Genomic DNA, 27,832 nt, shown 5'->3' with positions numbered 1-27,832 from the left:
GCTGCACTAATAGCGGACGCCATGTCGGGTTTGAAGACCCCCTGAGGTGCCTAAACAATGGAGCTCCCCCACAAGTGACCCCATTTTGGAAACTAGAGCCCTCAAATATTTTTTCTAGATGTTTGATGAGCACTTTGAACACCTGGGGGCTTCACAGAAGTTTATAACGTTGAGCCGTGAAAAGAAAAAATTTTTTTTTTACCGCAAAACTGTTGCTTCAACTAGGTAGCTTTTTTTTTCACAAGGGTATCGGGAAAAAATGCAACATAAAATGTATTGTCCATTTTCTCCTGAGTACGCAGATACCTCATATGTGGTGGAAATCAAATGTTTGGACACACGGCAGTGCTCGGAAGGCAAGGAGCGCCATTTGAATGCAAAATTAGCTGAACTCATTAGCGGACGCCATGTCAGGTTTGAAGACCCCCTGAGGTGCCTAAACAATGGAGCTCCCCCACAAGTGACCCCATTTTGGAAACTAGAGCCCTCAAATAATTTTTCTAGATGTTTGGTGAGCACTTTGAACACCTGGGGGCTTCACAGAAGTTTATAACGTTGAGCCGTGAAAAGAAAAAAAAAATGTTTTACCACAAAACTGTTGCTTCAACTAGGTAGCTTTTTTTTCACAAGGGTATCAGGAAAAAATGCACCATAAAACGTATTGTCCATTTTCTCCTGAGTACGCAGATACCTCATATGTGGTGGAAAGTAATTGTTGGGCGCATGGCGGGGCTCAGAAGAGAAGGGCACCATTTGACAGCAAAATTGATTGGAATCATTAGCGGATGCCATGTCACGTTTTTAGACCCCCCCCCCCCCATGGTGCCTAAACAGTGGAGCTCCCCCACAAATTACCCCATTTTGGAACTAGACCCCTCAAGGAATTTATCTAGATGTTTAGTGAGCCCCTTGTACCCCCAGGGGCTCCACTGAAAGTTGATAACGTTGAACCGTGAAAATTATTTATTTTTTTAAAAAAAATTTTTTTAAATTTTTGCAGCAACAAGGTAGCTTTTTTTTTTCTTTTTACAACGGTATCAGGAAAAAATGCACCATAAAACGTATTGTGCAATTTTTCCCGAGTACGCAGATACCTCACATGTGGTGGAAATCAATTGTTTGGGCGCATGGCGGGGCTCAGAAGACAAGGAATGCCATTTGACTTTTCAAACGCACAGACGCGGTGCACTGATCGGCCGCTGCAGGAGGCACGGTCGGATGAGATACAAAGAGCGCTGGGGATACGGAAAAAAAAAAAAAAGTCACGCCAAAAATTGAGCAGGGATGTTGATCCGCGCTCAGCGGGACGCACGGACAGATGCGATACTTTTTTTTCCGTATCCCCGACGCTTTTTGTATTGCATCAGTCCGTGCGTCCCGCCGAGCGCTGATCAGGGATGCACATAACGGATCGGCATCCCTGCTCAATTTTTGGTGTGACTTTTTTTTCCGTATCCCCGATGCTTTTTGTCACGCCAAAAATTGAGCAGGGATGCCGATCCGTTATGTGCATCCCTGATCAGCGCTCGGCGGGACGCACGGACAGATGCGATACAAAAAGCGTCGGGAATACGGGAAAAAAAGTCCGCCGAAAACTGACCACGGATGCAGATACGTTATCTGCATCCCTGTCCCTGATCAGCGCTCGACGGGACGCACGGACGCATGAGGTGTAAAAATGGAAAGGGGATAGAGGAAAAAAAAAAGTTATACTCACAGTACCCAGAGGATTAGCAGGAGGAACAGAAGGCAAGGAACAGCTTTACAGCAGCAGCCAGCAGGCAGGAAGTTGGACAGCTTAGCAGAAGACCCAGGAAGAAGGACCCAGCGATGGAGGCAGATGTGATCGGCCGGTGAAGACAGGTAAGAGGACGTCGGGGGGACAGCAGAGGGGGACGGGGACAGCAGAGGGGGACGGGGACAGCAGAGGGGGATGGGGACAGCAGAGGGGGACGGGGACAGCAGAGGGGGAGAGCAGAGGAGGGAAGATACCGGAGGAGCTGCAGAATAGAGATAACGGGGGAGGCCGGCAGACTGGGATGTCGGGGGGCAGACCGGGATGTCTGGGGGCAGACCGGGATGTCTGGGGGCAGATCGGGATGTCTGGGGGCAGATCGGGATGTCGGGGGGCAGATCGGGATGTCGGGGGGGGCAGATCGGGATGTCGGAGGACAGATCGGGATGTGGGGGGGCAGATCGGGATGTGGGGGGGCAGATCGGGATGTCAGGGGGGCAGATCGGGATGGCGGGGGGCAGATCGCAGGGGGGGCACGGGCAGGGGCCATTACGGGAGCGCGCAGGAGCAAATCACAAGAGCGCGCAGGGGCTGCAAGAGAGCAGGGGAGGAGGGATACCGGAGGAGCTGCAGAATAGAGATGGCGGGGGGCAGATCGGGATGTCGGGGGGGCAGATCGGGATGTCGGGGGGGGGCAGATCGCAGGGGGGCACGAGCAGGGGCCATTACGGAAGCGCGCAGGGGCTGCAAGGTGAGCACAATACTCACCGCTCCCGCTCCTGCTCCGTGACGTGACAGCAGCGGCAGCAGCAGCGGTGGCGTGGTACCACTAGTACCAGCCAGTGCTGCACGCTGCAGACATGTTGGGGGAGGGTCCCCAGACCAGCACAGGCCTGGGGAGGGCGGCCACCGGCAGATCAGACCGCCCCACTGCACACTGATTGGAGCGATTGCGCGTCATAGCACGATCGCTCCAATCAGTGCTGCAGGGGGGGGCCACGGTGTCTGCTTGCTTCCAGCCAATGATCGGAGCTGCTGCAGCCCCGGTCCTAGCTGGATTTTACAAGATCACACTATTTTTGGCATTTTTTTTTTTGCCGAAAACAGCGTGATCAATGTGATTGGCGGTTCCGATTTGAACAGCCAATCACATCGATCGCCTATGGGGGGTGGCGATGCCACCCCCCCTGGGGTCAAGCAAAGGTCCCCTGCTGTAAGAAACAGCAGGGGACATCATTTGAAAGCCGTTGCTATGGCCACGGCAATCAAATGAAGTTTAGGCAGTAAAATTACGTCCCTGGTCGTTAAGTCACGTTAAAATAGGACGTAATTTTACTGCCCGCGGTCGTGAAGGGGTTAAACCATACTCTAGCCTCTCCCCCATGGCAAAGACCAAAGAGCTGTCTAAGGACACCAGGGACAAAATTGTAGACCTGCACAAGGCTGTGATGGGCTACAGGACAAAAGGCAAGCAGCTTCCGCAAAAGCAACAACTGTTGGCGCAATTATTAGAAAATAGAAGAAACACAAGATGACTGTCAATCTTACTCAGTCCGGGGCTCCATGCAAGATCTCGCCTCGTGGGGTATGGATAATTCTGAGAAAGTTCAGGAATCAGCCCAGAACTACAAAGGAAGACCTGATCAATGACCTGAAGAGAGTTGGAACCACAGTTTCAAAAATTACCAATAGCAACACACAATGCCATTATGGATTAGGGCACTCAAGGTCCCTGTGCTCACGCCAGCACATGTCCAGGCCCGTTTGAAGTTCGACAATGACCATCTGGATGATCCAGAGGAGACGTGGGAGAAGGTCATGTGATCAGATAAGACCAAAATAGAAGTTTTTGGTATAAACTCGATTCGCCATGTTTGGAGGAAGAAGGATGAATACAACCGCAAGAACACCATCCCAACCGTGGTGGAAACATCATATGTTGGGGGTGTTCTTCTGAAAGAGTTCAAGACAACTGCACCGTATTAGAGGAAGGATGGATGGGGTCACGTATATTGAAGTTTTGTCAAACAATGTCCTTCCCTCAGTAAGAGCATTGAAGATGAGCCGTGGCTGGGTCTTCCAGCATATCAATGACTCAAAACACACAGCTAGGCAAACTAAGGAGTGGTTCCGTAAGATGCATTTCAGGGCCCTGGAAAGGCCTAGCCAGTCTCCAGACTTGAACCCAACAGAAAATCTTTAGAGGGAGCCGAAACTCAATGTTGTCCAGTGGCAGCCCCGAAATATGAAAGATCTGGAGAGGATCTGTATGGAGGAGTTGGACAAAATCCCTGCTGCAGTGTGTGCAAATCTGGAACTACAGGAATCGTCTGACCTCTGTAATTGCAAACAAAGGTTTCTATAACAAATATTAAGTTCTGTTTTCCTATTATATCAAATACTAATTTCATGCAATAAAATGCAAATTAATCATTTACAAATTATCAATGTGATTTCTAGATTTTTTGGGGGATTCTGTCTGTTACAGTTGGCGTGTACCTACAATAAAAATTACAGCCCTCTCCATTCTTCGTAGGCAGGAAAACTTGCAAAGTCGGCCATGTATCAAATACTTATTTTCCCTCTGTAGTTGCCCTGTGTACATGTATTACACATTAATCACTATTACACTGCTGAATAACAGACCGACTACGGATGACAAGGCTTACCTCAGATAGGTCCCCGTTTCTGGCATGGATTTTGGCCATGCTCTCCAGCCATGTCCTACGTAGCTCTGGAGTGCTGGCATACGAGTTTGCCAAGCTGTACTGAAGGTCCACCAACATCTCTGGATCTTTCTCATGTTCCTTCATTTGAGCTGTTGCCATTAATACTGTTCTGATCCTTTTGGTCAGATCCTTTACTTCTGCTGGAAATAGTGTATTCTTGGGAGAAGAAAGTTTTACTAAGCACAATTCATGATAGATGACCCATCTTATGTCATTTTGGTTACAATACATCATAATAAATGAATGATCATAAATGTATTAGTCATACTGTAAATGGTATATGCTGGGTTTCGTTGTTAGGGGATTCCTAGTTCAAAGGATCTGCCGCTCATGATATAATGGTCTTCCATAGGGCATCCCATAGCATTTTTACGTTAGTAAAGAAGTAGTTTTGTGATCCGGCCAGGGGTGTAGTGAGGGGCTGATAACTTGCCCCAGAGATGGAGTTTACTCTTGTATGCCAAGAAGTTAAAGGGAACTTGTCACCGGATGTTCATAATACTCACCTAACGGTCGGTGCGGAGCAGACTGGTCGGATGGGTGTCTCCGTTCTCCGGGTCCCGCGCCTCCTCTTTCGGCCATCTTTGTCCTCCTTCTGAAGCATGGGTGCATGACGTGTTTTACGTAATTTACACTAGCCAACATTGAGGTCCTGCGCAGGCGCACAATACTTTGATCTGCCCTGAGCATGGAGACGCCCATCCAACCAGTCTGCTCCACACCGACCGTTAGGTAAGTATTATAAACATCCGGTGACAGGTTCCCTTTAAATATTTAAAGTTTCCATTGAATTATAATTCTTAATCACAAATGACCGCCATACTTTCAATAAGCCATGCAATCATTGGTAAGGATGGTTACAATAGTTTTAAAACTAAGAAAATATCAAAATATCCTTCCCTTGTCTAGAATGGGCAGCTACCTGCCATTGAAAAACAACTCCATTAATCCAGTGATAGTGTATACAAGTCATAGTGTTACTAAAGCAATGTGATTGTAGCACCATAGTGAACTAGTCACCAAGTGGTTTAGCTTTTTCAACAACTGAGTGATCTTTTAATCAACTTTAGTGATTCATTGGTTAAAGGGACTCTGACACCAGATTTTTGGCACCTAATCTGAGAGCAGCATGATGAAGGAAAAGAGATCCTGATTCCAGCGATGTGTGACTTACTGGGATGCATAGTGTAGCTTTTATAAAATCAATGTTTAATTATCATTGGAGGACTGCTTGGCGTGCTACAGGCAGTCCAGCATATTCATGAGCTCCGTATAACTGCTAGATCTACAGCAGAGAAAACATTGATTTTATCAAAATGACAACAAACAGCTCAGTAAGTAACACCGCTGGAATCAGGGTCTCTGTCCCTACATTATGCTGCTCTCAGATGAGATAGCAAAAACCTGGTGACAGATTCCCTTTAAGTGATCTTTCTAATGATCTAATGGTAATTTTTGTCAATCCACTGGTTATGCTTTATAAACAAGTGACCTTTTTATCCTTTGCCTGATACGTTCAATCATAACATCTTGGTGGTTTTACAATGAACTTGTATATCCCCTTCATTTCTCCACCATACACTGAACACAGGATCCCATGACACATTTTATAATGATTCTGTACACTCAAAATCTGTCTACATAAGTAAAAAAAGTAAATATTAAAAAAAAAAATGTATTCCGAGAGGATTGTATGACCCAAACTAATGGTATGAATATGGTACTTTAATGGTGATTGTTATCTTTCTTGTAGAAATCTGTTTGGCTGATTTTGGCAAATACATAGTTGAAATTATATGTTAATGAGTGGTAAATGCAGTGGGGTGGGCCTGGCACGTCCGGCCCTCCTGCCTCTCTCCGTAGTCTCTGCCTGCCTCCTGTCTGTGATTGACAGCTCACTCATTTCCATAAGGTAGGCACCGGACAGGGGCTGGAAGTGCACATGCAGCTCATTAACATACAATTTCAACTATGGATTTCTCTAAAACAGCAAAATGGATTTGTACAAAAAAGGTCAGGAGTTAATCAGCATAAAATCGCCTTTAAATACATCTTATTAGCCTGGGGTATAAAATTCTGATGTCAGGTTCTCTTTAAGCAATAATTTAACCCATTACCTTCATTTGTTTGTCTCCATTTGCAAAGTTGTTGATAATTGCCAGGGAATGTTGAAATCGCGAGCCACCAATGCCTGCGTCAGCAATCAGTTGACTTACTGCCTTAATGAGCTGTTAATAGAAACAACATGGAAGCGGATGATGTATTGTGCAATTTCATTCCATGTACGATTCTAAATAATCCTAGTGGTAAAACTGCATTCAGCCACTGGGAAAAAGGTAAGAAAGACTTCAAAGTGTTTCACTATATTATCTAGAGGAAAATATAGACTTAGGGGTACTTTGCACATCGCAAGCCGATGCTGCGATGTCGAGCGCGATAGTCCCCGTCGCAGCAGTGATATCTTGTGATAGCTGCCGTAGCGAATATTATCACTATGGCAGCTTCACATGCACTCACCTGCTCTGCGACGTCGCTCTGACCAGCGACCCGCCTCCTTATTAAGGGGGCGGGTCGTGTGGCGTCATAGCGACGTCACACGGCAGGCGGCCAATAGGAGCGGAGGGGCGGAGATGAGCAGGATGTAAACATCCCTCCCACCTTCTTCCTTCTCATTGCAGCCGGGACGCAGGTAGAAGATGTTCCTCGCTCCTGCGGCTTCACACACAGCGATGTGTGCTGCCGCAGGAACGAGGAACTATATCGTACCTGTCGCTGCATCGGCATTATGGAAATGTCAGACCCTACACCGATGATACGATAACGACGCTTTTGCGCTTGTTAATCGTATCAAAAAGGATTTACACACTACGATATCGACTGCGACGCCGGATGTGCGTCACTTTCGATTTGACCCCACCGACATCGCACCTGCGATGTCATAGTGTGCAAAGCCTGCCTTATTCTATGCTACAATGAATATTGCCATTAGTCTACTGCTTATATTTACACCATAGTGGACACCACCATTGGAAAGTATGTGGTCTTTATGGCACGATATCGTAGAGTTAGGTAGAAAGCATATGTACCCAAGGTCTAATGGTGCGCCAACATCTTAGATAACGTCTGCTGACAGCCATCGCTCCCTACATCTCATGTAGCTTTACACAACAGCTATTTCTCCCCCATAATCATAGATGTTTGGCTCAGCCAAGTGTCCATGTGTTTTCAATGCGGTGGGGGGAAAAGCTGCTCCCAGACCGCTCCGGCTATGACTTATCTCTCCAGAGACAAAAAGGATTGGGGGGGCTCACATTCAAATAGTCTGATCCTTGTCTCCTCCAACATCTGTAGAGGGGGAGTCGAAAGGAACACATTAAATGGTGGCAAAAGCCACTGAAATTGGCTTGTTAGGTTAGCTTTAATCTAACCTAAGCTGTGTGTGGACTGGTACACTGGTTCCAGATTGATGGAATGGGCCTAGCAACACAATAAGAAGTGGTGACATTTCATTAATAGCTTCAGGCAAGAAGAAGAACAAGGTGGCACTCACCAAATGTAAAATATTCATTTATTAGACACTGCAGACATAAAAAAAAGCAGGGGGGATGCAGGTGGCGTCAGGGACGATGGCGACCGTTTCGTGGCTGCAGGTGCTTCGTCGGGTCCAGACTCAGCAGGTGTCTAATAAATGAAGATTTTACATTTGGTGACTGCCACCTTGTTCTTCTTATTGCCTGCAATTTGAATGTTTTTCTTGGAGGTGTTGTACCACTGAACGTGGCTCGGTTCACAGCTGGTCCTAATTACTGACCGCTTGTCAGCATGTGTTTAGTGGAGCTTGTAGTGTGGGTTCTGGGCCAGACAGTTCTGCTTTCTGTGGATTCACTAATAATGGTTACATTCAACACACAAAATGTGATGCCTATGGAAGGGTAGTCATAGGCAAAGTGATCAAAGTGGCTGATGCGTTAGCATTTGTTCACCCTCCCTCGCTACAAGGTTGTACAGATGGGAAAATGAAGAAATCAGTGAGTGTCATTGTTCATTGTCTTGAAGAAGTTGTTGATGACGTCGAGCCCCACTGGTATCAGAAACTCCCTGCGGATGGTGTACTTGAGGATGATCGAACTACTCCTGTGTGAACCGTGTCGGTCATCTGTCTATTTGCTAATGACTGAAAAAAATGATGCCCTATGAAGCAGCAGGTGAATAGAGAAATTACCTGGAGGTGCGACCTTACAATTGACTTTTGTTTGTTATACTCAAAATTCTTCCTCATGAAGAAGTAGAGAAGAGCCGAGGCCTCATTTTGTGTCGAGCGGGAGCGATGATTGCAACATTTCAGGACCTCATAGCAGAAAGGACCACAAAGGTCGGCTTGTCCTTGAAAGAACGCATTAGGGAACTAGAAAGAAAATACCTCAAATTACGTTAACTGGAGATATTATATTGTAGCTACTGAAAAAACAAAATCCTGAACAGAGAGATGAAATGTGATGAGTGTCTGCATGAACGATCAAACTCGCATGTAATGTATTCTATATCAATGAAATGATTGCTGATGCTTTATTATGCCCACATGAGACTTGGTAATCCAGGGTGTAGCTGGGGTTAGGGGCAACTGATGACTTTGCCCTCAGGCATCTCCCCTGGGAGCCAGAGAGAGGCGTCACACCACTTTGCTTGGGAAGTGATGTTTAGATGTAGTGTGAGCTTCATACCTTGTATTGTATGTCAGTGGCAAAGGAGAGGAAAGGGTGAAAGGAGGAAAGCCAAGACACAGCTCATTCACATATAAGGAAACATATATATATATATATATATATATATATATATATATATATATATATATGTATATATATATATATATGTATATATATCAGAAATAGAGAAGGACATTCAGACTTTGGTGGGCACAGGTGCCGTAGTAAAATTTCATTCTTTATTGGCAACGACCCACAAGGCTCAGAAACAAAAATGTTAGTCAGCAGAGAAACCACAGGTGGGACTATGCGTTTTGGCAGCCTTATCCGCCTTCCTCACAGTCCCAACCTGGCCTAACAGGTCAGAACCGTGTTCTATTCTATAACCTGTTCTATTGTATTTGTGTGAATATTTATACAGTATATATATATATATATACACACACACACACACACACACACACAGTACAGACCAAACGTTTGGACACACCTTCTCATCTCTAGACCAACTGTTAAGAGGAGACTTTGTGCAGCAGGCCTTCATGGTAAAATAGCTGCTAGGAAACCACTGCTAAGGACAGGCAACAAGCAGAAGAGACTTGTTTGGGCTAAAGAACACAATGAATGGACATTAGACCAGTGGAAATCTGTGCTTTGGTCTGATGAGTCCAAATTTGAGATCTCTGGATCCAACCACTGTGTCTTTGTAGAAAAGGTGAACGGATGGACTCTAGATGGCTGGTTCCCACCGTGAAGCATGGAGGAGGAGGTGTGATGATGTGGGGGTGCTTTGCTGGTGACACTGTTGGGGATTTAATCAAAATTGAAGGCATACTGAACCAGCATGGCTACCACAGCATCTTGCAGTGTGTGCTATTTCATCCGGTTTGCATTTAGTTGGACCATCATTTATTTTTTAACAGGACAATGACCCCAAACACACCTCCAGGCTGTGTAAGGGCTATTTGACTAAGAAGAGTGATGGGGTGCTACACCAGATGACCTGGTCACCACAGTCACCAAACATGAACCCAATCGAGATGGTTTGAGGTGAGCTGGACCACAAATTGAAGGCAAAAGGGCCAACAAGTGCTAAGCATCTCTGGGAACTCCTTCAAGACTGTTGGAAGACCATTTCTGGTGACTACCTCTTGAAGCTCATCAAGAGAATGCCAAGAGTGTGCAAAGTAGTAATGAAAGCAAAAGGTGGCTAATTTGAAGAACCTAAAATATGAGACATATTTTCAGTTGTGTCACACTTTTTTAAGTATTTCATTCCACATGTTTTAATTCATAGTTTTGATGCCTTTAATGTGAATCTACAATTTTCAGAGTCCTGAAAATAAAGAATAGTCTTTGAATGAGAAGGTGTGTCCAAACATTTGGTCTGTACTGTGTATAGGAATGGCATTAGTCACACCTACTAGCTGAAAATGCCGGTTGTACTGTTACAGCACAATAGATGAGATCTGCTCTCTAGACCATAAACCTTGACTGCTGCAACAGCTCAGAATTAATACAAATCTTGGTAAATTTACACAAAAAATATGGTATGTATTGTAAACTAAGATCATAATATATTGTATACATACTTCTGGTGAATTTATTTCAAGGTTTGTACAGCCTGTAAGCAAGACAATGAAATGAATGATCTTCTGCTGATCATCTCATGTGATTAGGCTCCCACCGTATGTAATGAGTTTCCAATGTATGAGCTAAAATCCATGAATATTATTATCATAATACATAGAAGTCAATGCAATAGCAGCATGAAGGCTGAAATCATATCTAACCAGACTGGTTAAACTAGCTAATATATATACATGTTATGGAGATGTTGTACCATTTGTCTGCCATCATGTCTGACTCTGTACCTTGCTTATGAACATCCTTAGTGCAGCGAAGACATGGCGGAGGGCGACCACTGACTGGTTGATTTGCAGGAAGAGGAGATGGGTGTCAAACACTTTCTTCATTAGCACACTCTGGCTGTCAGAGAGATATAGCTTCTGGGAATAGGAGATAGATGACAAACCATTTATACTGTGTATATCCAGGACTAAAATGATGACATCCAATGGATAAGGTTTGCCACCGGCAACACTAATTAGGTTTACGTACCTGGTGACTTTGGTTAAAGAGGCAAAGCAGGTCCAGTACGGTAAGACAGACCTCAGTGGCAATGTTGGCATCTGAATCAATGTGGTGCACAATGTCAGTTTCATTAGAATTACCTATAACAGAATAATAACAAGCTAGATGAATGTGACTTTATAATATACTGTATATATGGATATATACACTTGGAAAACACTGTGCCTTTAGCTGAACCTATATATACAGCGATATAATGTACTTAATAAATGTGAGTTAGAGGAAAAATATATAAAGGGGCCAAAATTAGGGATCAATTTAAAGAGGACCTGTCACTTGCTCAAAAATATATTCTGGTTTGCTCTGCATCACTCCATTGCGAAGATGTTCACTTTAGTTGATTTTGGAGTGCAGCATGTGAAATTTCTGCTTACAGACCAACTGATTGTTTCTTCCATGTCTTCTCTGGGGTCCTGCGCTTTTACCCCTCCTTTACTCGCAGATGCTGCCAATCACAGCTCAGCAGCTGATCAGTCTCAGACACTATAGAGTTCTGATTGACCGCATCTGCGAGGGTGAAGGGAAGGGTGAAAGTGTACACCATCAGAGAACACTGAAGAATCATCTAGTTGGTCTGTAAGCAGAGATTTCACATATTGCGCTCCAAAACAAAAAAATGTGAATATCTCCGCAATGGAGTTACGGGGGACCCAAGGGATTTTTTTTTTTTTACAAGTTAGTTAATTTAATTTTTTAAGCAAAGACATGTCCTATTTAAAGTTGGAAGAGATCTATTTTGCATAGTTACATAGTGAATGTGTTTTCTTGTATGTATATTGGCAGCAATGTTGGGTCCAACCGTGAACTTATCGAACAAAACTAACAGCTTCATAAATGTCTATGTTTGGATCGAAAGTTCGGCAGTTGCCCAATATATGCATGAGAAAATAAGCTACCGAGGCAATTGTGGGTATTAACCCTAAAGGGGTATGCACTGTCACAAAACGGGGGGTAGGAAGTGGAAGTTACAGCCCCTTTTCCACCACCCGACAGACCGAGCACGTGACACGCTCTCTAGCGCCCCTCTTATAGTCAGGCCAATTATGGAATTGCCCGACAATAAGCAAGGAGGCCGCTATTCTACTATGCCGATGATTGAAGGGCTCCCGGTGAGAGTAAGGTATATATTCCCCCGACCTCAGCGGACAGAATATATCTACCTCCCTCAGATCTCACTGGTTGCCCCACAATGATTCTTGGCATAAACTCGCTGCCACCAATCGATTACGATAACTATTCGCCGAGCACACAGATGTGGGATTCAGGATCGCGATAACAGAACAGTCCAAGATTAAATTATATATTTTAATCGCCCTAAATGGCACACTAAAAACTACAATATATACAATATGGAATTTACAGAGTATCTATATATAGGTCAGAGTACATTTACAGGTAAGTTATGGTTACAAACAGAGGCAGATCAGGCAGTTACCTTATGCATCTGGCCACAGGGGGGTGCCGTTCGACCAGGGTTTCATGGACTTTCTCACATGTGTATCCAACACAAGACCCCCGAACAAAGACCAGCCAGAACATGGCCACACTACCTTTATCAAATTGGCTACAACTCACGTCCTCTCCTACCTAGTGACCTCACAGGGGAGCACTGCCCCACCCCTGTCTTGAGCCTAAAATAATATCCCAAAGTGATTTTTGGCCATAACTTTGCCTGGGAATGTCGTAGGCGGACGCCGATGTTCTCAGTTTTGCAGTTATGATTTTACCTTCACAATGATATGACACATGGGTAGTTTGCTGGTACCCCACTGGCCCATATCAAATTTGGGATATTTACAGAGGCCCCACATCTATATAAAATATGTGCTGGAATTGTCAGCATGCCGGGATGCCATATTTATGCTTGACATATTTATAGGAAGCACGGCTCACGAGATATTAAACATGTATTCCTGGTGCCTGTCTGTCTCAGGAGTACAGGAGGCCCCTTAATTAGTTAGGAACTTCTTCTACAGTGTCACGGAGGGGGGTCTCCCTTTCCCTTTGTGTTCTCAGGCCTGAACATCTCACCTAATTTCCATATCATAGGAGATTGCCTTTTGGTCACACAGACAATTTCCTCAAGTTAATTAACATACTGATTGAAGCTTCCTTAGGCCTCAAGGCCCAGTCACACACAAGAGATATGGTCGTACCCTGACAAGATGGCAGCTATAGGAATATGGCTTGTAGCCCAGAATATATCCCTGTTTGCTCACATACACCATTTACTAGGATGAATTATCTGGTGAAAATTTTAGTGTAGATGGAATAGAAAAGCAAATCTGCACTAATATTCACAATGTTTTGATCTACTTACTAGGTATGGAACTTGTCAGTTCTATAATCTGTAGTAGTTTGGGATTGGAAAGTGCATTTTTGCCTCGAATTATAGGAAGGGTTTGAGATCGTGGTTGTTTATGGCTGTCATGTGCAGACTGCATCCTGCAAAAAAAGACCACAGTGTACTGAACAATAGCAGAATAGATTACATTCTAATACACAATAACATTATTTCACGCATCAATTTATTTTATAAATGTGCAATATATTATTGATATAGATGACGGCTCCATTTCAATCAATGTGCCTTATCAAATGTGCTTCTTTGATCTGTGTTCCAGATCAGAATAGGTGACATATGTATTATTGCTGGAGGTCCAACTGACGAGAAACTCAGCTCATAAAATGTCTTCCCTCCAAAATATTTCATGATCAACTGCGAGTGGCATTATTGAGAAATAGAAGTGTTTAGGAACCTCAGTAATCACAGACCATGGTATGTAAGGCTGCTTTCACACTACGTTTTTTTTAACATGCGTCATGAACGTTTTTTTAACGCAAAAACGGATCCAGTGCAAATGCGTTTTAATTTCAATGCATTTGCAATGGACTCATGTCAACATGCGTTCACATGCGTTTGCGTGCGTTATAGTGAGGATCCAGCGACTTGCAGTTTTTTAACTTTTTTCAAAAACGCTACTTGTAGCGTTTTTGAGCTGCGTCCAAATACTGTTTTTCACTGGATCATGACTATACTGCACGCAAACGTATGTGAACGCTGGCATGCTGATAGACCGGATCTTGCTTGCTCTACCTCTACTGAGCATGCCCAGAAACCAGCCTGGCGTGATCAGTCTCTCTCCCCCTCCCTCTCTCTCCTCTCTCTCTACCCTGCCTGAGAGCGCGGAGGATCGTAACCAAGGTAAATATCGGGTAACCAAGCAAAGCGCTTCGCTTAGTTACCCGATGTTTACCTTGGTTACATGTGCAGGGAGCAGGCAGCCCGGCTCCTAGCATCTATGGATGCTCGTAACCAAGGTAAATATCAGGTATCCAAGCAAAGCACTTCGCTTAGTTACCCAATGTTTACCTTGATTACCAGTGTCTGCAGCTGTCAGATGCCGGCTCCCAGTCTATCACGTTCAGTTCCCCTCACTCCCGATCACATGACTTCAATGCCCGCCCATAAACTTCAAGTGGCAGGATCCTGCAAAATAACACATGCGTTTGCATGCGTTTTTCTTTGTAAAAGCAGGATCCACTTTTACAACAAAAAAACGTTCATGACGCATGTTAAAAAACCGTAGTGTGAAAGCAGCCTTACTGAGCAGAATCCTTTTGTGTGAGACATAAAGCTCCTCTAGAGATAATATGTAGGTGTTGGAATACTTTTGTCCATAAAGCGCCTTTAAGAACTATAAAGGGCTTGCCCACCACTGGACTGATTCCACTGATGGACACAGATAGGAAAGGGCCCTTGTGCAAGGACAATATATGGGCCCTTTGCAGCCGAAAAGCTCATCAAAAAGCAGAATTCCACCTATGTTGGAGGTAGAAATGGGCCCCCCAAAATCTTGGGCACCTGTGTGACTGCACAGAGTGCACCAATGATATGTCTGTCCTTGACTGGCGCTGTTCCAGTGATGCCTGCTGACATTGTTATATCACTTGACCACTGCAGCTAATCAGTACTTGCTGATCAGTTGCAGCCTTCATGCCTCTGTCTGAAGGAACTGTGAATGCTGCAGCGCTCACGTGACTGCCTGGAGACACAGTGCTGACGTTGTTCAGGAGGGGAGTAGGTGTTTTGTTTATTTTATCTGGAGCATTTTAGCTTTTAAAGGGAACCTGTCAGGTGTAATATGCACCCTGACCCACTAGCAGTTCTGGGTGCATATTGCTAATCCCTGCCTAACTGTCCCTGTATACACTAGCATAGATAAAGGGATCTTTACTAAAAGTATTTCTAAAGATGTTTTATCTTATGGTAATAAGCGAAGGGACTAGTCCCTAGGGCGTTATATCCCCCCTCTTAGTATGTTAGCTAAGAGGGGGGGGGAAATGCATGTCATACGGCTGGCATATAAATGCTAGATGAGAAAAAAAAATTGCACACTCGCATGACATGGAATACCAAACGGATTTCACTCGTCACACTTTTCTGGATGAGAATGGGACCGTTTTTTTTAGACCCCAATGTGAGAGTACTGTTAAAGTTAGAAAATCTGCATAAGGCCTCTTTCACATGTCAGTGTTGTGCATCAGTGTCTCATCAGTATTTGTATGCCAAAACCAAGAGTGGAACTTACAGAGAAGAACTATAATTAAAGAATGACACCTGTTCTTTATTTTGCAGACACCCCTGGTTTTGGCATCCAAATACTGATGTGTGAAAGAGGCCTTAAAATTACAATATGATCAATATATTCACATAATAAATCTACACACACTGTATGGCATTGCTGACAAAAAAAAAATCATTTTTTTGTGCAAAAGTAGCAAGATATAAAAACTATATAAATGTAGCATTGTTTTGATTGTATTGACGCTCCAAAAAAAGATAATAGCCCCAATTAATCAAAACTTTTAAATCAGAATTGTGGCGTAACAACTTGTGAAATGTCACAACAAGAGGGTGCGCAAAACATTTGGCAGAGCTGGGGTAAAACGAGTGAGACTGATTGTGGTGACTTCCTCTCATTAACTTAATGATGAACCTTATACCACAAATCTTACTCCAGACACTGACTGGAGTAAGATTTGTGCCGCGGCTCATGGAGACACACGCCACTTGTCAGATGCTCTTGATTCATTATGAGGCATTATCCTCTTAATGAATCAGGCACTTCGCACTCCATCCTACCCCATCAAGACAAATGTGAAAAACACCTGTCTTGATGAGTTGGGGCCATTCTGTCAATTATATCTAAAGATCAATGGTGTTTAAAAATAAAATAAAATACAGGATTGTTTGGGTTTCTTGTTCCTTTTGCCTTTTAAATACTTAATACAGCGTGATAAAAAAAATCGCATGTAACACAAAATGGTGCCAATGAATAATACAGCTTGTTAAACAAAAAATAAGCCTTCATACAACTACGCTGACGGAAAATTGTAAAACACATGGCTCTCAGAATACAGCAATATCCTGGAACGTGACAATAAAGTACAAAAAGAATGATTTGTCATAAAGGCCAAAAACTTGCTGGATACTCAAAGGGTTAAAGGAGACATGTAGGCAGAGCTGGTAACATCATTACTGCAGGCAGTAAAGCATTGTGAACGTAGATAGCACAGAAAATCCAAGCCATCTAAGTGGAAACGGCTGTGTGACTCCATTACATAGATGAAGTATCCACCCTAATGCCACATCTGTACAGAATCAATGTGCTCCCGATACAGTGTAGATCCTGCACTCTGTCCATGTCGTGGGCAGATGAAATATAGACTGCGCCTGCTGTTATCGGCTACTGTTCTCCCCATTCTGACATCATACAACAATGCAGATACTGCAGCTGTGTAGAGGAGGTTTTGCTTTTCTTGGATACAATACACCAGTGTCCCAATGTAGACGTCTCTGTCTCGGTTCCAGGAGTTTAGTTTACAATGTGGGAATGAGATCCTACAAGCAGGTGTTCACAGACTTGTGGGAATGGCTAGACACTATGTATTGGAGTTCTCATGGAGTGTATTGTGTTAACCACTTCGCTTCACATTTCTCACTCTATAATTCAGTATTATCTGCACTTTTCCAGTTTTATATGTGGTATCAATTTTACAATATAGAGTGCTGGCCAAAAGTATTGGCACCCCTGCAATTCTGTCAGATAATACTCAGTTTCTTTTCTTGAAAATGATTGCAATCACAAATTCTTTGGTATCATTATCTTCATTTATTTTGCTTGCAATGAAAAAACACAAAACAGAATAAAACAAAAATCAAATCATTGATCATTTCACACAAAACTCCAAAAATGGGCCAGACAAAAGTATTGGCACCCTTAGGCTGTGTCCGCACTTTGCGTTGTCGTAGTTGAGTTCTAAACGCATCCTCTGGCCGAAATTGCTTTTGCCAAAGTTGCTTTTCACCATAAAATCGCGGTAAATACGCGTGCGTTTTTATCGCGTTTAAGCCGCATTTTTAGTGCTTTTTACCTGCGTTTCCATTGCTTAAAGTCAGATGCGTTTTGATTACAAAGACACTACTAGATAAAGTTTTAACATAAAAACACTAAGGAAAAAAAAAAATGAAAAAAATATAATTATTTAAATCATAATGAAAATAGTTATATTTAATATAATTATAGTGGTTTTATGCTATTTATCGCTAGAATTCCAATATTTTTCATTAATTTAATTGTCGGACTATGTGTGTGTAAAGGGACATATTCTATTTTTTTGACGTCAGAAACCCATGCGTTTATATAGTCCAAAACGCGTGTTTTCTGCAGCCAAAAAGCATGTAAAACGCTGGTATTTTGATGTTGGTTGCTTTTTGCCACTTCTAATTGACTTCAATGTTAGCAAAACGCAGCCCAAATGTCAAAAACCATTGACATGCTGCTTCTTTGAATGCAGAGTTTTTGCCCAAAATTATGCAAATTAAACGCAGCGTTTTGAACTGCAAAGTGCGCACAAGAAATCCACTTTTCCCACAGACTTTGCTGGAAAATCAAAACGCATGCATTTTGGCACGAAAACGCTGAAGTTCAAAACGCTGCAGAAAAGCAGTGAAACGCAGGTGAGAACGCAAAGTGCGGACAGAGCCTTAGCCTAATACTTGGTTGCACAACCTTTAGCCAAAATAACCAATCAATGAGTTTCTTACAATGCTCTGCTGGAATTTTAGACCATTCTTCTTTGGCAAACTGCTCCAGGTCCCTGAGATTTGAAGGGTGCCTTCTCCAAACTGCCATTTTGAGATCTCTCCACAGGTGTTCTATGGGATTCAGGTCTGGACTCATTGCTGGCCACTTTAGTAGTCTCCAGTGCTTTATCTCAAACCATTTCTAGTGCTTTTTGAAGTGTGTTTTGGGTCATTGTCCTGCTGGAAGACCCATGACCTCTGAGGAAGACCCAGCTTTCTCATACTGGGCCCTACATTATGCTGCAAAATTTGTTGGTAGTCTTCAGACTTCATAATGTCATGCACATGGTCAAGCAGTCCAGTGCCAGAGGCAGCAAATCAACCCCAAAACATCAGGGAACCTCCGCCATGTTTGACTATAGGGACCGTGTTCTTTTCTTTGAATGCCTCTTTTTTTTTCCTGTAAACTCTATGTTGATGGCTTTTCCCAAAAAGCTCTACTTTTGTCTCATCTGACCAGAGAACATTCTTCCAAAACGTTTTAGGCTTTCTCAGGTGAGTTTTAGCAAACTTCAACCTGGCTTTCGTATGTCTCGGGGTAAGAAGTGGGGTCTTCCTGGGTAGCCTACCATACAGTCCCTTTTCATTCAGACACCGATGGATAGTACGGGTTGACACTGATGTACCCTCGGACTGCAGGGCAGCTTGAACTTATTTGGATGTTAGTCGATGTTTTTTATCCACCATCTGCACAATCTTGCGTTGAAATCTCTCGTCAATTTTTCTTCTCCTTCCACATCTAGGGAGGTTAGCCACAGTGCCATGGGCTTTAAACTTCTTGATGACACTGCGCACCGTAGACACAGGAACTTTCAGGTCTTTGGAGATGGACTTGTAGCCTTGAGATTGCTCATGCTTCCTCACAATTTGGATTCTCAAGTCCTCAGACAGTTCTTTGGTCTTCTTTATTTTCTCCATGCTCAATGTGGTACACACAAGGACACAGGACAGAGGTTGAGTCAACTTTAATCCATGTCAACTGGCTGCAAGTGTGATTTAGTTATTGCCAACACCTGTTAGGTGCCACAGGTAAGTTACAGGTGCTGTTAATTACACAAATTAGAGAAGCATCACATGATTTTTCAAACAGTGACAATACTTCTGTCCACCCCCTTGTTTATGTTTGGTGTGGAATTATATCCAATTTGGCTTTATGACAATTTTTTTTTTCACTGAAGACAAATTAAATGAAGATAATAATACCAAAGAATTTGTGATTGCAATCATTTTCAAGAAGAAACTGAGTATTATCTGACAGAATTGCAGGGGTGCCAATACTTTTAGCCAGCACTGTAGATTGCAAAACCCTCTCTGAGCCATAAAGATGGATCCCAGTAAACATTTGATGTATATATGGCGATAACATGAGTAAGAGGGATGTGCCAACTCTTATAAAAATTGCTAGCTAGTCATATAATTTTGTGGGCAAAAAGTTTGAAACCGAGAAAAACTTGGGTCTTCACAAATTTTTCTGCTTCATGGATCTTCTAGTCAGATGTTTCTATGGTCTATTTACAAGAGTGTGCATGAGAAATCTCATATCTACTGCTGGTGTAAAATGCAGCTTTATTTCTTTGTGGCAACTGCTGCACATCAAAGTCATGACGAGAGCTGGTGTTCGCTAGGGCACAAATCTTACCCCAGTAAGAACTGAAGTAGGATTTGTGACATGGGGTACACACAGGCAGACGCCACTCGCTTGACACTCCGGATATATGAAGAGGAGTATGCATCTTACTCCAGGACATCTGCTCTTCAAGACTGGCATGAAGAACACCAGTGTTGATGAATCAGGCCGTCATTATTTACAGTGCTGACCATCATTTTTCAAGACTTCTGAGATTCTCTCTGGCAGGCATCACCTTATGGACCAAATCCTAACTGATGACAATAATCTACCCATTGTTGCCTAATCAGTCCTTGGCATTTATCACAATTTATATGTTTTTGTTTGTCCACGTTTTGAGAATTGCCCATAGGTTCTCAAAGGGATTGAAACTTGGGAAGTTTCCTGCCCCTAGACCAAAAATTTTAATGTTTTGTTCACTAAGCCACTTAGTTATTACTTTTGGCCTGTGACATGGTCTCCATTATGCTGGAAAAAGTATTGTTCATCACCAAATTGTTCCTGGATCATTGGGAGAGGTTACTGTTGGAGAATGTTTAGATGGCAATATTTATTCATGGCGTTGAATACCTCACACATGATTGGTCTCCAGATGCTTTACTATTGGCGAGACACAGGACTCATGGTACTGCTCACCTTTTCTTCTTTGGACAATCATTCTTCCATATGTTCCAAACAGTCTGATGGGGGCTTCATCAGAGAAAACAACTTTATAGGAAGCACACGGATAGGATTGCAGAGGTCTGACCTAAAGTTATTTTCTCTCATGAAGCTCACTTCATGCCAACAGTAAAGCATCCTAAGACTATTCACGTTTGGGATTGCTTTTCATCGAACGGATTGTACTCACAATCTTGCCTACGAACACTGCCATTAATAAAGCCTGGTCTCTAAATATTCTCCAAGGACAAATTCTCCCAAATATTCAGGAGCAATTTGGTGATGAACAATGCTTTTTCTAGCATGATGGACCACCATGTTACAAGACAAAAGTGGTAACAAACTCTGAAATTTTGGATCCATGGCCAAGAAACTCCCCTGGTCTCAATTCGATAGAGAACCTATGATAAATCTTCAAAAAACAGAGGACAAACAAAACAAAGAAACTATGATAAATTCCAATCACTGATTAGACAAGAACAGGTTGTCAGGGCCAATTGCATACGTTTTGAAAAATAAGGCTCAACACTTCAAATATTAAGTATTTGCATAAACTTGATATGTTTGTCACTAAAACTTAAAATCTTATGAAATACTCATAAATGTAGTTCAGTAACCATAGACACATCTGACTAAAACATCTACAAATGCTGAAGGAGAAAACTGAAAATCAAAATTTGTGTCAATCTCAAAACTTTTGATCTGTTTATTGTAGAGCTCTTTCTGTGATTATTATCATTGCTTAGTCATTCTTGTGCAATGTTTTGGTGACAATTTCTACTACCCTATACAAGGTATGCAGATAAGCTACCGTGGATAGACCGCGACCCTAGTGAATGGCAACATTTGGATAGAAGACATTAAGACTTTGTACCAGGCTTATGTTTATACTGAAACATTCCTCACATAGTTACTTAGGTTGAAAAAAGACCTAGGTCCATCTAGTTCAACCTTCTTCCACCAATTATATATTTTGTCACTAAATCATTTATAACCAACAATGTGTGTACTGAGGAAATCATCCAGCCCTTCGTTTTACAAGTTTTTATAGTATCTGCCATTACTACCTCTTGTGGTAGGGCATTCCACAATCTGACTACTCTAACTGTAAAGAACCCTTTCCTAATTAGCTGCCGGAATCGCCTTTCCTCCACTTGCAGTGTATGCCCCCTGGTCCTTAGTATTGTCTTTGGAAGAAATGTCATGTGCCAGTCTTTATATTGACCACACATACATAAATGAGATCTCCTCTGAGACGTCTTTTTTCTAAGCTAAACAAATCCAACTTTTACAACCTCTCATCATATGGGCGGTCTGCATTCCTTGCAATAATCTAGTTGACTACCTGTGAACCAACTCTAAAGCAGGCTTTACACGCTGCGATCTCGCTAGCGAGATCGCAAGCGATCGTACCCGCCCCCGTCGTTTGTGCGATACAGGAAAACCGCTGCCCGTGCCGCACAACCTTGCTAACACCTGTCACACGGGCTTACCTGCCCTGCACGGCAGCCGTCCAATAGCAGAGGAGGGGCGGAGATGAGCGGGACGTAACATCCCGCCCACCTCCTTCCTTCCACATTGTCAGTGGAGGCAGGTAAGGAGATGTTCGTCGCTCCTGCGGTGTCACACACAGCGATGTGTGCTGCCGCAGGAACGACAAACAACATCGCTAATAAGCAGAAAACGATTTTTTGATTCAGGACGACCTCTCCGTGGCAAACGATTTTGACCGCTTTTGCGATCGTTAAGGTCGCTCATAAGTGTCCCACACTGCAATATCGTTAATGACGCCTGATGTGCGTCACAAACACTGTGACCCCGAGGATAATTCATTAATGATATCGTAGCGTGTAAAGCCAGCTTAAATTTTATCCTTTTTAAAATGTGGAGCCCAAAACTGGATCCCATATTCTAGATCTGGCCTTAACAAGTGATTTATAGAGAGGTAACAATACGTTGGGATCACGGGATCTAATTTATCTTTTTATACACCCTAAAATCTTGTTTGCTTTTGCAGCTGCTGCTTGACATTGAGTGCTGCTACTCAGCTTACTTGTAACCAGAATACCCAAGTGTTCCTCCTGCTCTGTAGCCCTGAATTTACTTCCATTAATGTATATGCAGCAAAAGGATTACTCTGTCCTTGGTGCATTACTCTATATTTATCAACATTAAATCTCAATTGCCAAGTATCTGCCCATTCTGACATCTTCTCCAGATTATTTTGTATATCATACTATCAAGGTCCGTTTTTAGAATCCTACATAGTTTGGTATCGTCAGCAAAGACTGACACTTTACTCTTAATCCCAATAACAAGGTCATTAATAAAGGATTAAAAATAATCAGTCCTAGCACAGATCCCTGCGGCACCCCAATGCTGACTATAGCCTAATTAGAGAATGTACTATTTATGACGACTCTTCCTTTCCTATCTTTTAGCCAATTCCTTATCCATCTGCTTCTAGTTTCCCCTGGTCCTTGATTCTGGAGCTTCATTACAAGACTGTTATGTGGTACAAGTGAAGAAAAACTCCAGCATCCAATCCAGATAATAAAAATTAATTCTTTCGTTTATTGGATTTCCATTAAAATAGCCATCAATATGGCGCGGTGCCAACTATACAAAAAGACGCATTTCGGACGTCGTAGCGTCCTTGATCACATATGTGGAGTTTTTCTTCACTTGGATCTAGGAGTGGCCTCCCTTCCGTGCACCGTCCGTGATTGTCTCCACTGGGTGAGCTGGTATTCCTGTGATTATGCACTGTTATGTGGTACAGTATCAAATGCCTTTGCAAAGTCCAAATAAATCACATCAGCTGCATTACCAAAATCCAGATTTGCACTTACCCCCTCATAGACCCCCTACTTGTTGATTAGACAAGACTTATCTTTCATGAATCCATGCTGATTATTATTATATTATTCTCTCTAATATATCATTGCCTGACATCTCTTTAAATACCTATAATAGTGTGTAATGATTATTAATAGGGTGAAGGACATACCACTGTGGCAGGAGACCGGCTTGTGATGATGAGCCTTTCAGCGTGCCATTGTTCAGCGTAGCTTGGGCAAGTTTGAAAGCAGCGGTTATTTTCCTGTTTGAATAAAATTGCATAGAAAATACTCAGCATTTGTGTTTGGCATCAGAATAAAAATACATTTAAATTGGTATTCAAAATAATGCAAGTCATCCACAAAATCCACTACGTAAATTCAATAGGGTCAGACCAATGAGTGTCTCACTGGACACCGAACTGCCAATCCTTTGGTTTTGGTGACATAAGTCCCCATCGGAGAAGTCTGGCAGAGGCTCTTCTGTAGAGAAAGCAGGAACACTTGGCAGATCAAGAAGTCAGAAAAGATAACTGCCAGCCGAATGATTGACCGAACCAATGGTTTGGCTGTCAGCTAATATGTATTGTAGTTAGACCTCCACTGATTTACAGTACTAGTTGTCACTAGGAATGAACGAACTGCTTGGTACTCGTTTACAGAATGAGTATAATGGAAGTCAATGGGGAACTTGAGCATTTTTATGAAAAAGTTCTCCATCGACTTCCATTATACTCTGTAAACGTGTACGGAGCACCCAAGCATCAAAATGCTTGTTAGGCTTACTGAGCACCCGAACCCCAATCAGTTCGCTTATCACTAGTTGTCATTTATCCTGCAGGTAGATAATGACTAGAAGTAACTGGAATACTCATATTCATTAAAGGGAACCTGTCAGCAGAAATTTCGCAATAAAACTAAAAGATTCCCCTTCTGCAGCTCCTGGGATGCATTCTAGAAAGGTTCCTGTTGCTATTGTGCCCCCTTTGACACCTAAATAAATACTTTATAAATTCTTACCTTTTTGTATGCAAATGTTTTTTTATGGTCACGGGGGCGGGCTATCTTGCGTCCGTTAGTCGACCTCCTGCCGCTGTACGCCGTCCCCCATTGCTCATTTCCATACATGAGGACGCCCTTCTTATGTAACTGTCCTCCGGAGGTCTCGCGCATGCCCAGTGCCACTCTCGCGGGACTGAGCACTCTGCGAACGCTGAAGAGGTGATTGCGCAGGCGCGAGATTATGGGCGGCGCTGTGATTGTCATCAGCAGCGTTATCCAAATACCCGCCCATAATCTCGTGCCTGCGCTTTTCCCTCTGCCTCCACTGTTATGCGCAAGCGCTGGCCATGTGAACCCATATCACCTATTACCGCAGGCGTGAGATTATGGGCGGCGCTGTGATTGTCATAAGCAGCGTCATCCAAGTACCCGCCCATAATCTCGCGCCTGCGGTAATAGTTGACGTGGGTTCATATGGCCAGCGCTTGCGCATAACAGTGGAGGCAGAGGGAAAAGCGCGGGCATGAGATTATGGGCGGGTACTTGGATGATGCTGCTGATGACAATCACAGCGCCGCCCATAATCTCGCGCCTGCGCAATCACCTCATCAGCGTTCACACTTCTCACAGTGCTCAGTCCCGCGCGAGACCTCGGGAGGACAGTTACATGAGGAGGGCGTCCTCATGTATAGAAATGAGCAATGGGGGACGGCGTACAGCGGCAGGAGGTTGACTAACGGACGCAACACAGCCCGCCCCCGTGACCATAAAAAAACATTTGCATACAAAAAGTTAAGAATTTATAAAGTATTTATTTAGGTCTCAAAGGGGGCACAATAGCAACGGGAACCTTTCTAGAATGCAGCCCAGGAGCTGCAGAAGGGGAATCTTTTAGTTTTATTGCAAAATTTCTGCTGACAGGTTCCCTTTAAGAAAATTCATTTTAAAATACTCTGTTAGAGAGTTTCTAATTTCTAACCTTCATCAACTAGACTGGGTGTGGAGCAGTTCCAAAGAAGGCCTCTCTTCAGGGATGGACATACCATTATTGCAACATGTGCAACTGCACAGAGGCCCAAAAGGTAAGGGGGCCACTTTTACCTACAAAGCAGGTGGGATAATACCTTATGATGACCCACTGGACTGCTTAGTGCCCATATATTGACCTTGCAAAGGGCCCATATATTGACCTCGTCTGTGTGTGTCCACTCCTGCCTCTCTCTATGGTGGACTATTTACATTCATCTGGTTTCATAGCCAGCATATTATTCTAGAGGGAAGCATGTAATTTTTCATTTTTCCTATGACGGTGCTGCAGAGGAACCCAATACTTTACTGTCTTTACCACTGATGGACACATACAGAAAAGGGCCCCTGTGCAAGAACAATACATGGTCCAATTGCAGCCCAAAGGCTCATCAAAATGCACAATTTCTCCTGTTGTGAAGGTAGAAATGGGCTTTCCAACCACTTGGGCCCCTGTGCGGCTGCACAGGCTGCATCAATGATATGTCCGTTCCAAGTCTTTGCAGCAAGTCACAATTATCTTTCTTTAAATTTAAATAGGTCCAAAATTGTGTGTAAATAATTATCAGAATAAAAACCAACAGGTTGAGCTTATAATCCGTCACCTCCATAGTTAAACGCTCAGAAATGACCTGTCATCAGTTTCATGCTACTTAACACTTGGCTGGTACCAGGGGGTCAATGTGACCCCATACAGATTGGTACAACTAGTGACTTTTTTACATGGTATCAGACAAGGGTTAAAATCCGGCCAAGCATCAGGCTATGTTTTTTTTTTATTATGAAACGATTGATACACTAACGTTACATGAAACTGCCGTTCAATCCAAAGATCTGGACACGAAAAAGGCCATAAAGGGTTGTCTTTAATCTGCGTTTTATGGTATTACATATAGCGTTACATCTTGATTAGTGTAAGTAGTAGAGAGACAGGATGATTATAGCTAACATTTCAGTAAGAAATCAGCACAATGAGAAATGAAAGATGGTCACTGTTATCTAGAGAGGAGTTATTACTAGAGATGAGCGATGTTCGAGGTTCGCCAATTTCATGTTCGAGTGATTTTGGTGGGTGTTCGAGTCGTTCGACGAGCTCGAACGATTTGCTAAAAGTTTGGCAGTTCGAGTTACCTTCGAGAACGGTTCAAGCACCAAAAGCGTGGCTTTTCACAGTAAGTATGTGCGCACCTTTTTTATCTGCATGCGTCCTGCGTCCCCAGCACAATCCCTCTCTCTTCCCTACTCACCGATCACGGGCGTCTCGCTGCACGGCTGTCACAAATCTCCAGCGGCATTTCCTCTTTTGAAAATGGCTGCTGCGTCATTATTCAATTAGTTATTCCGTGCTTTCCCCGCCCACCGGCGCCCATGATTGGTTGCAGTCAGACACGCCCCCACGATGAGTGACAGCTGTCTCACTGCAACCAATCACAGCCGCCGGCGGGCGGGTCTATATCGTGCAGTAAAATAAATAAATAAATAGTAATAAAAAAAAAATGCGGTTCCCCCCATATTTGATACCAGCCAGGATAAAGCCACACGGCTGGAGGCTGGTATTGTCAGGATGGAGAACGCCACGTCATGGGGAGCCCACCAACCTAACAATATCACCCAGCAGCCGCCCAGAATTGCCGCATCCATTAGATGCGGCAGTCCCGGGACTCTACCCAGCTCATCCCGAATTGCCCTGGTGCGGTGTCAATCGGGGTAATAAGGAGTTAATCATGGCAAGCGTCTCCCCGAGATACCTTCCATGATTAAACTGTAAGTGAAAGTAAATAAACACACTCAATGAAAAATCCTTTATTTGGAATAAAAGACAAAAAAACACCCTCTTTCACCATCTTATTAAAATCCCCAAATACCCCTCCAGGTCCGAAGTAATCCACATGACACTGTCAGCTCTGCTACATGAAGATGACAGAGAGCCCCGTAGAACACGATCGCTGTGTCCTCTCCACGTAGCACCTTTAGTGAATCACACTGTCAGCAGAGACTTCAGTCTGCAATGCAGGCGTCAAGATAACCAAATCTGCCTATGTTTCAAAATCATTAGCGCCAGTGGCTGAATGGTTAGAGCTCTCGCCTAAGAAGCATTAGTTCATGAGTTCAAGTCCTGGGAAAAAATGTAATTTATTTTTAATTATAATTATTTATTTATAATTTAATTTAATTATGCACTGAGGGGAGGATGATGGGGGTTGTA

At 43.3% G+C, this 27,832-nt stretch overlaps 1 protein-coding gene across 6 annotated transcripts in view; it reads right to left on the bottom strand.

The window, feature by feature from the left end:
- The window catches only part of DOCK10 (dedicator of cytokinesis 10), a 439,835-nt gene that overhangs the window by 44,852 nt on the left and 367,151 nt on the right, over positions 1–27,832 (bottom strand). For all 6 annotated transcript variants that reach the window (XM_075340778.1, XM_075340775.1, XM_075340774.1 and 3 more), the window contains exons 39-45: positions 23,769–23,861; positions 13,642–13,766; positions 11,289–11,401; positions 11,042–11,176; positions 8,687–8,869; positions 6,582–6,692; positions 4,405–4,620 (exon numbers count right to left, since the gene is read on the bottom strand). In XM_075340778.1, coding sequence (XP_075196893.1) covers positions 4,405–4,620; positions 6,582–6,692; positions 8,687–8,869; positions 11,042–11,176; positions 11,289–11,401; positions 13,642–13,766; positions 23,769–23,861 — 976 coding nt within the window. The remainder of the gene's footprint in view (positions 1–4,404; positions 4,621–6,581; positions 6,693–8,686; positions 8,870–11,041; positions 11,177–11,288; positions 11,402–13,641; positions 13,767–23,768; positions 23,862–27,832) is intronic.

Source organism: Anomaloglossus baeobatrachus, chromosome 3, assembly GCF_048569485.1.
Source record: "Anomaloglossus baeobatrachus isolate aAnoBae1 chromosome 3, aAnoBae1.hap1, whole genome shotgun sequence".
In the NCBI taxonomy this organism is placed as follows: domain Eukaryota; kingdom Metazoa; phylum Chordata; class Amphibia; order Anura; family Aromobatidae; genus Anomaloglossus; species Anomaloglossus baeobatrachus.
Note: the sequence above shows the minus strand (reverse complement) of the source record. Positions and strands in the feature narration are given on the sequence as shown.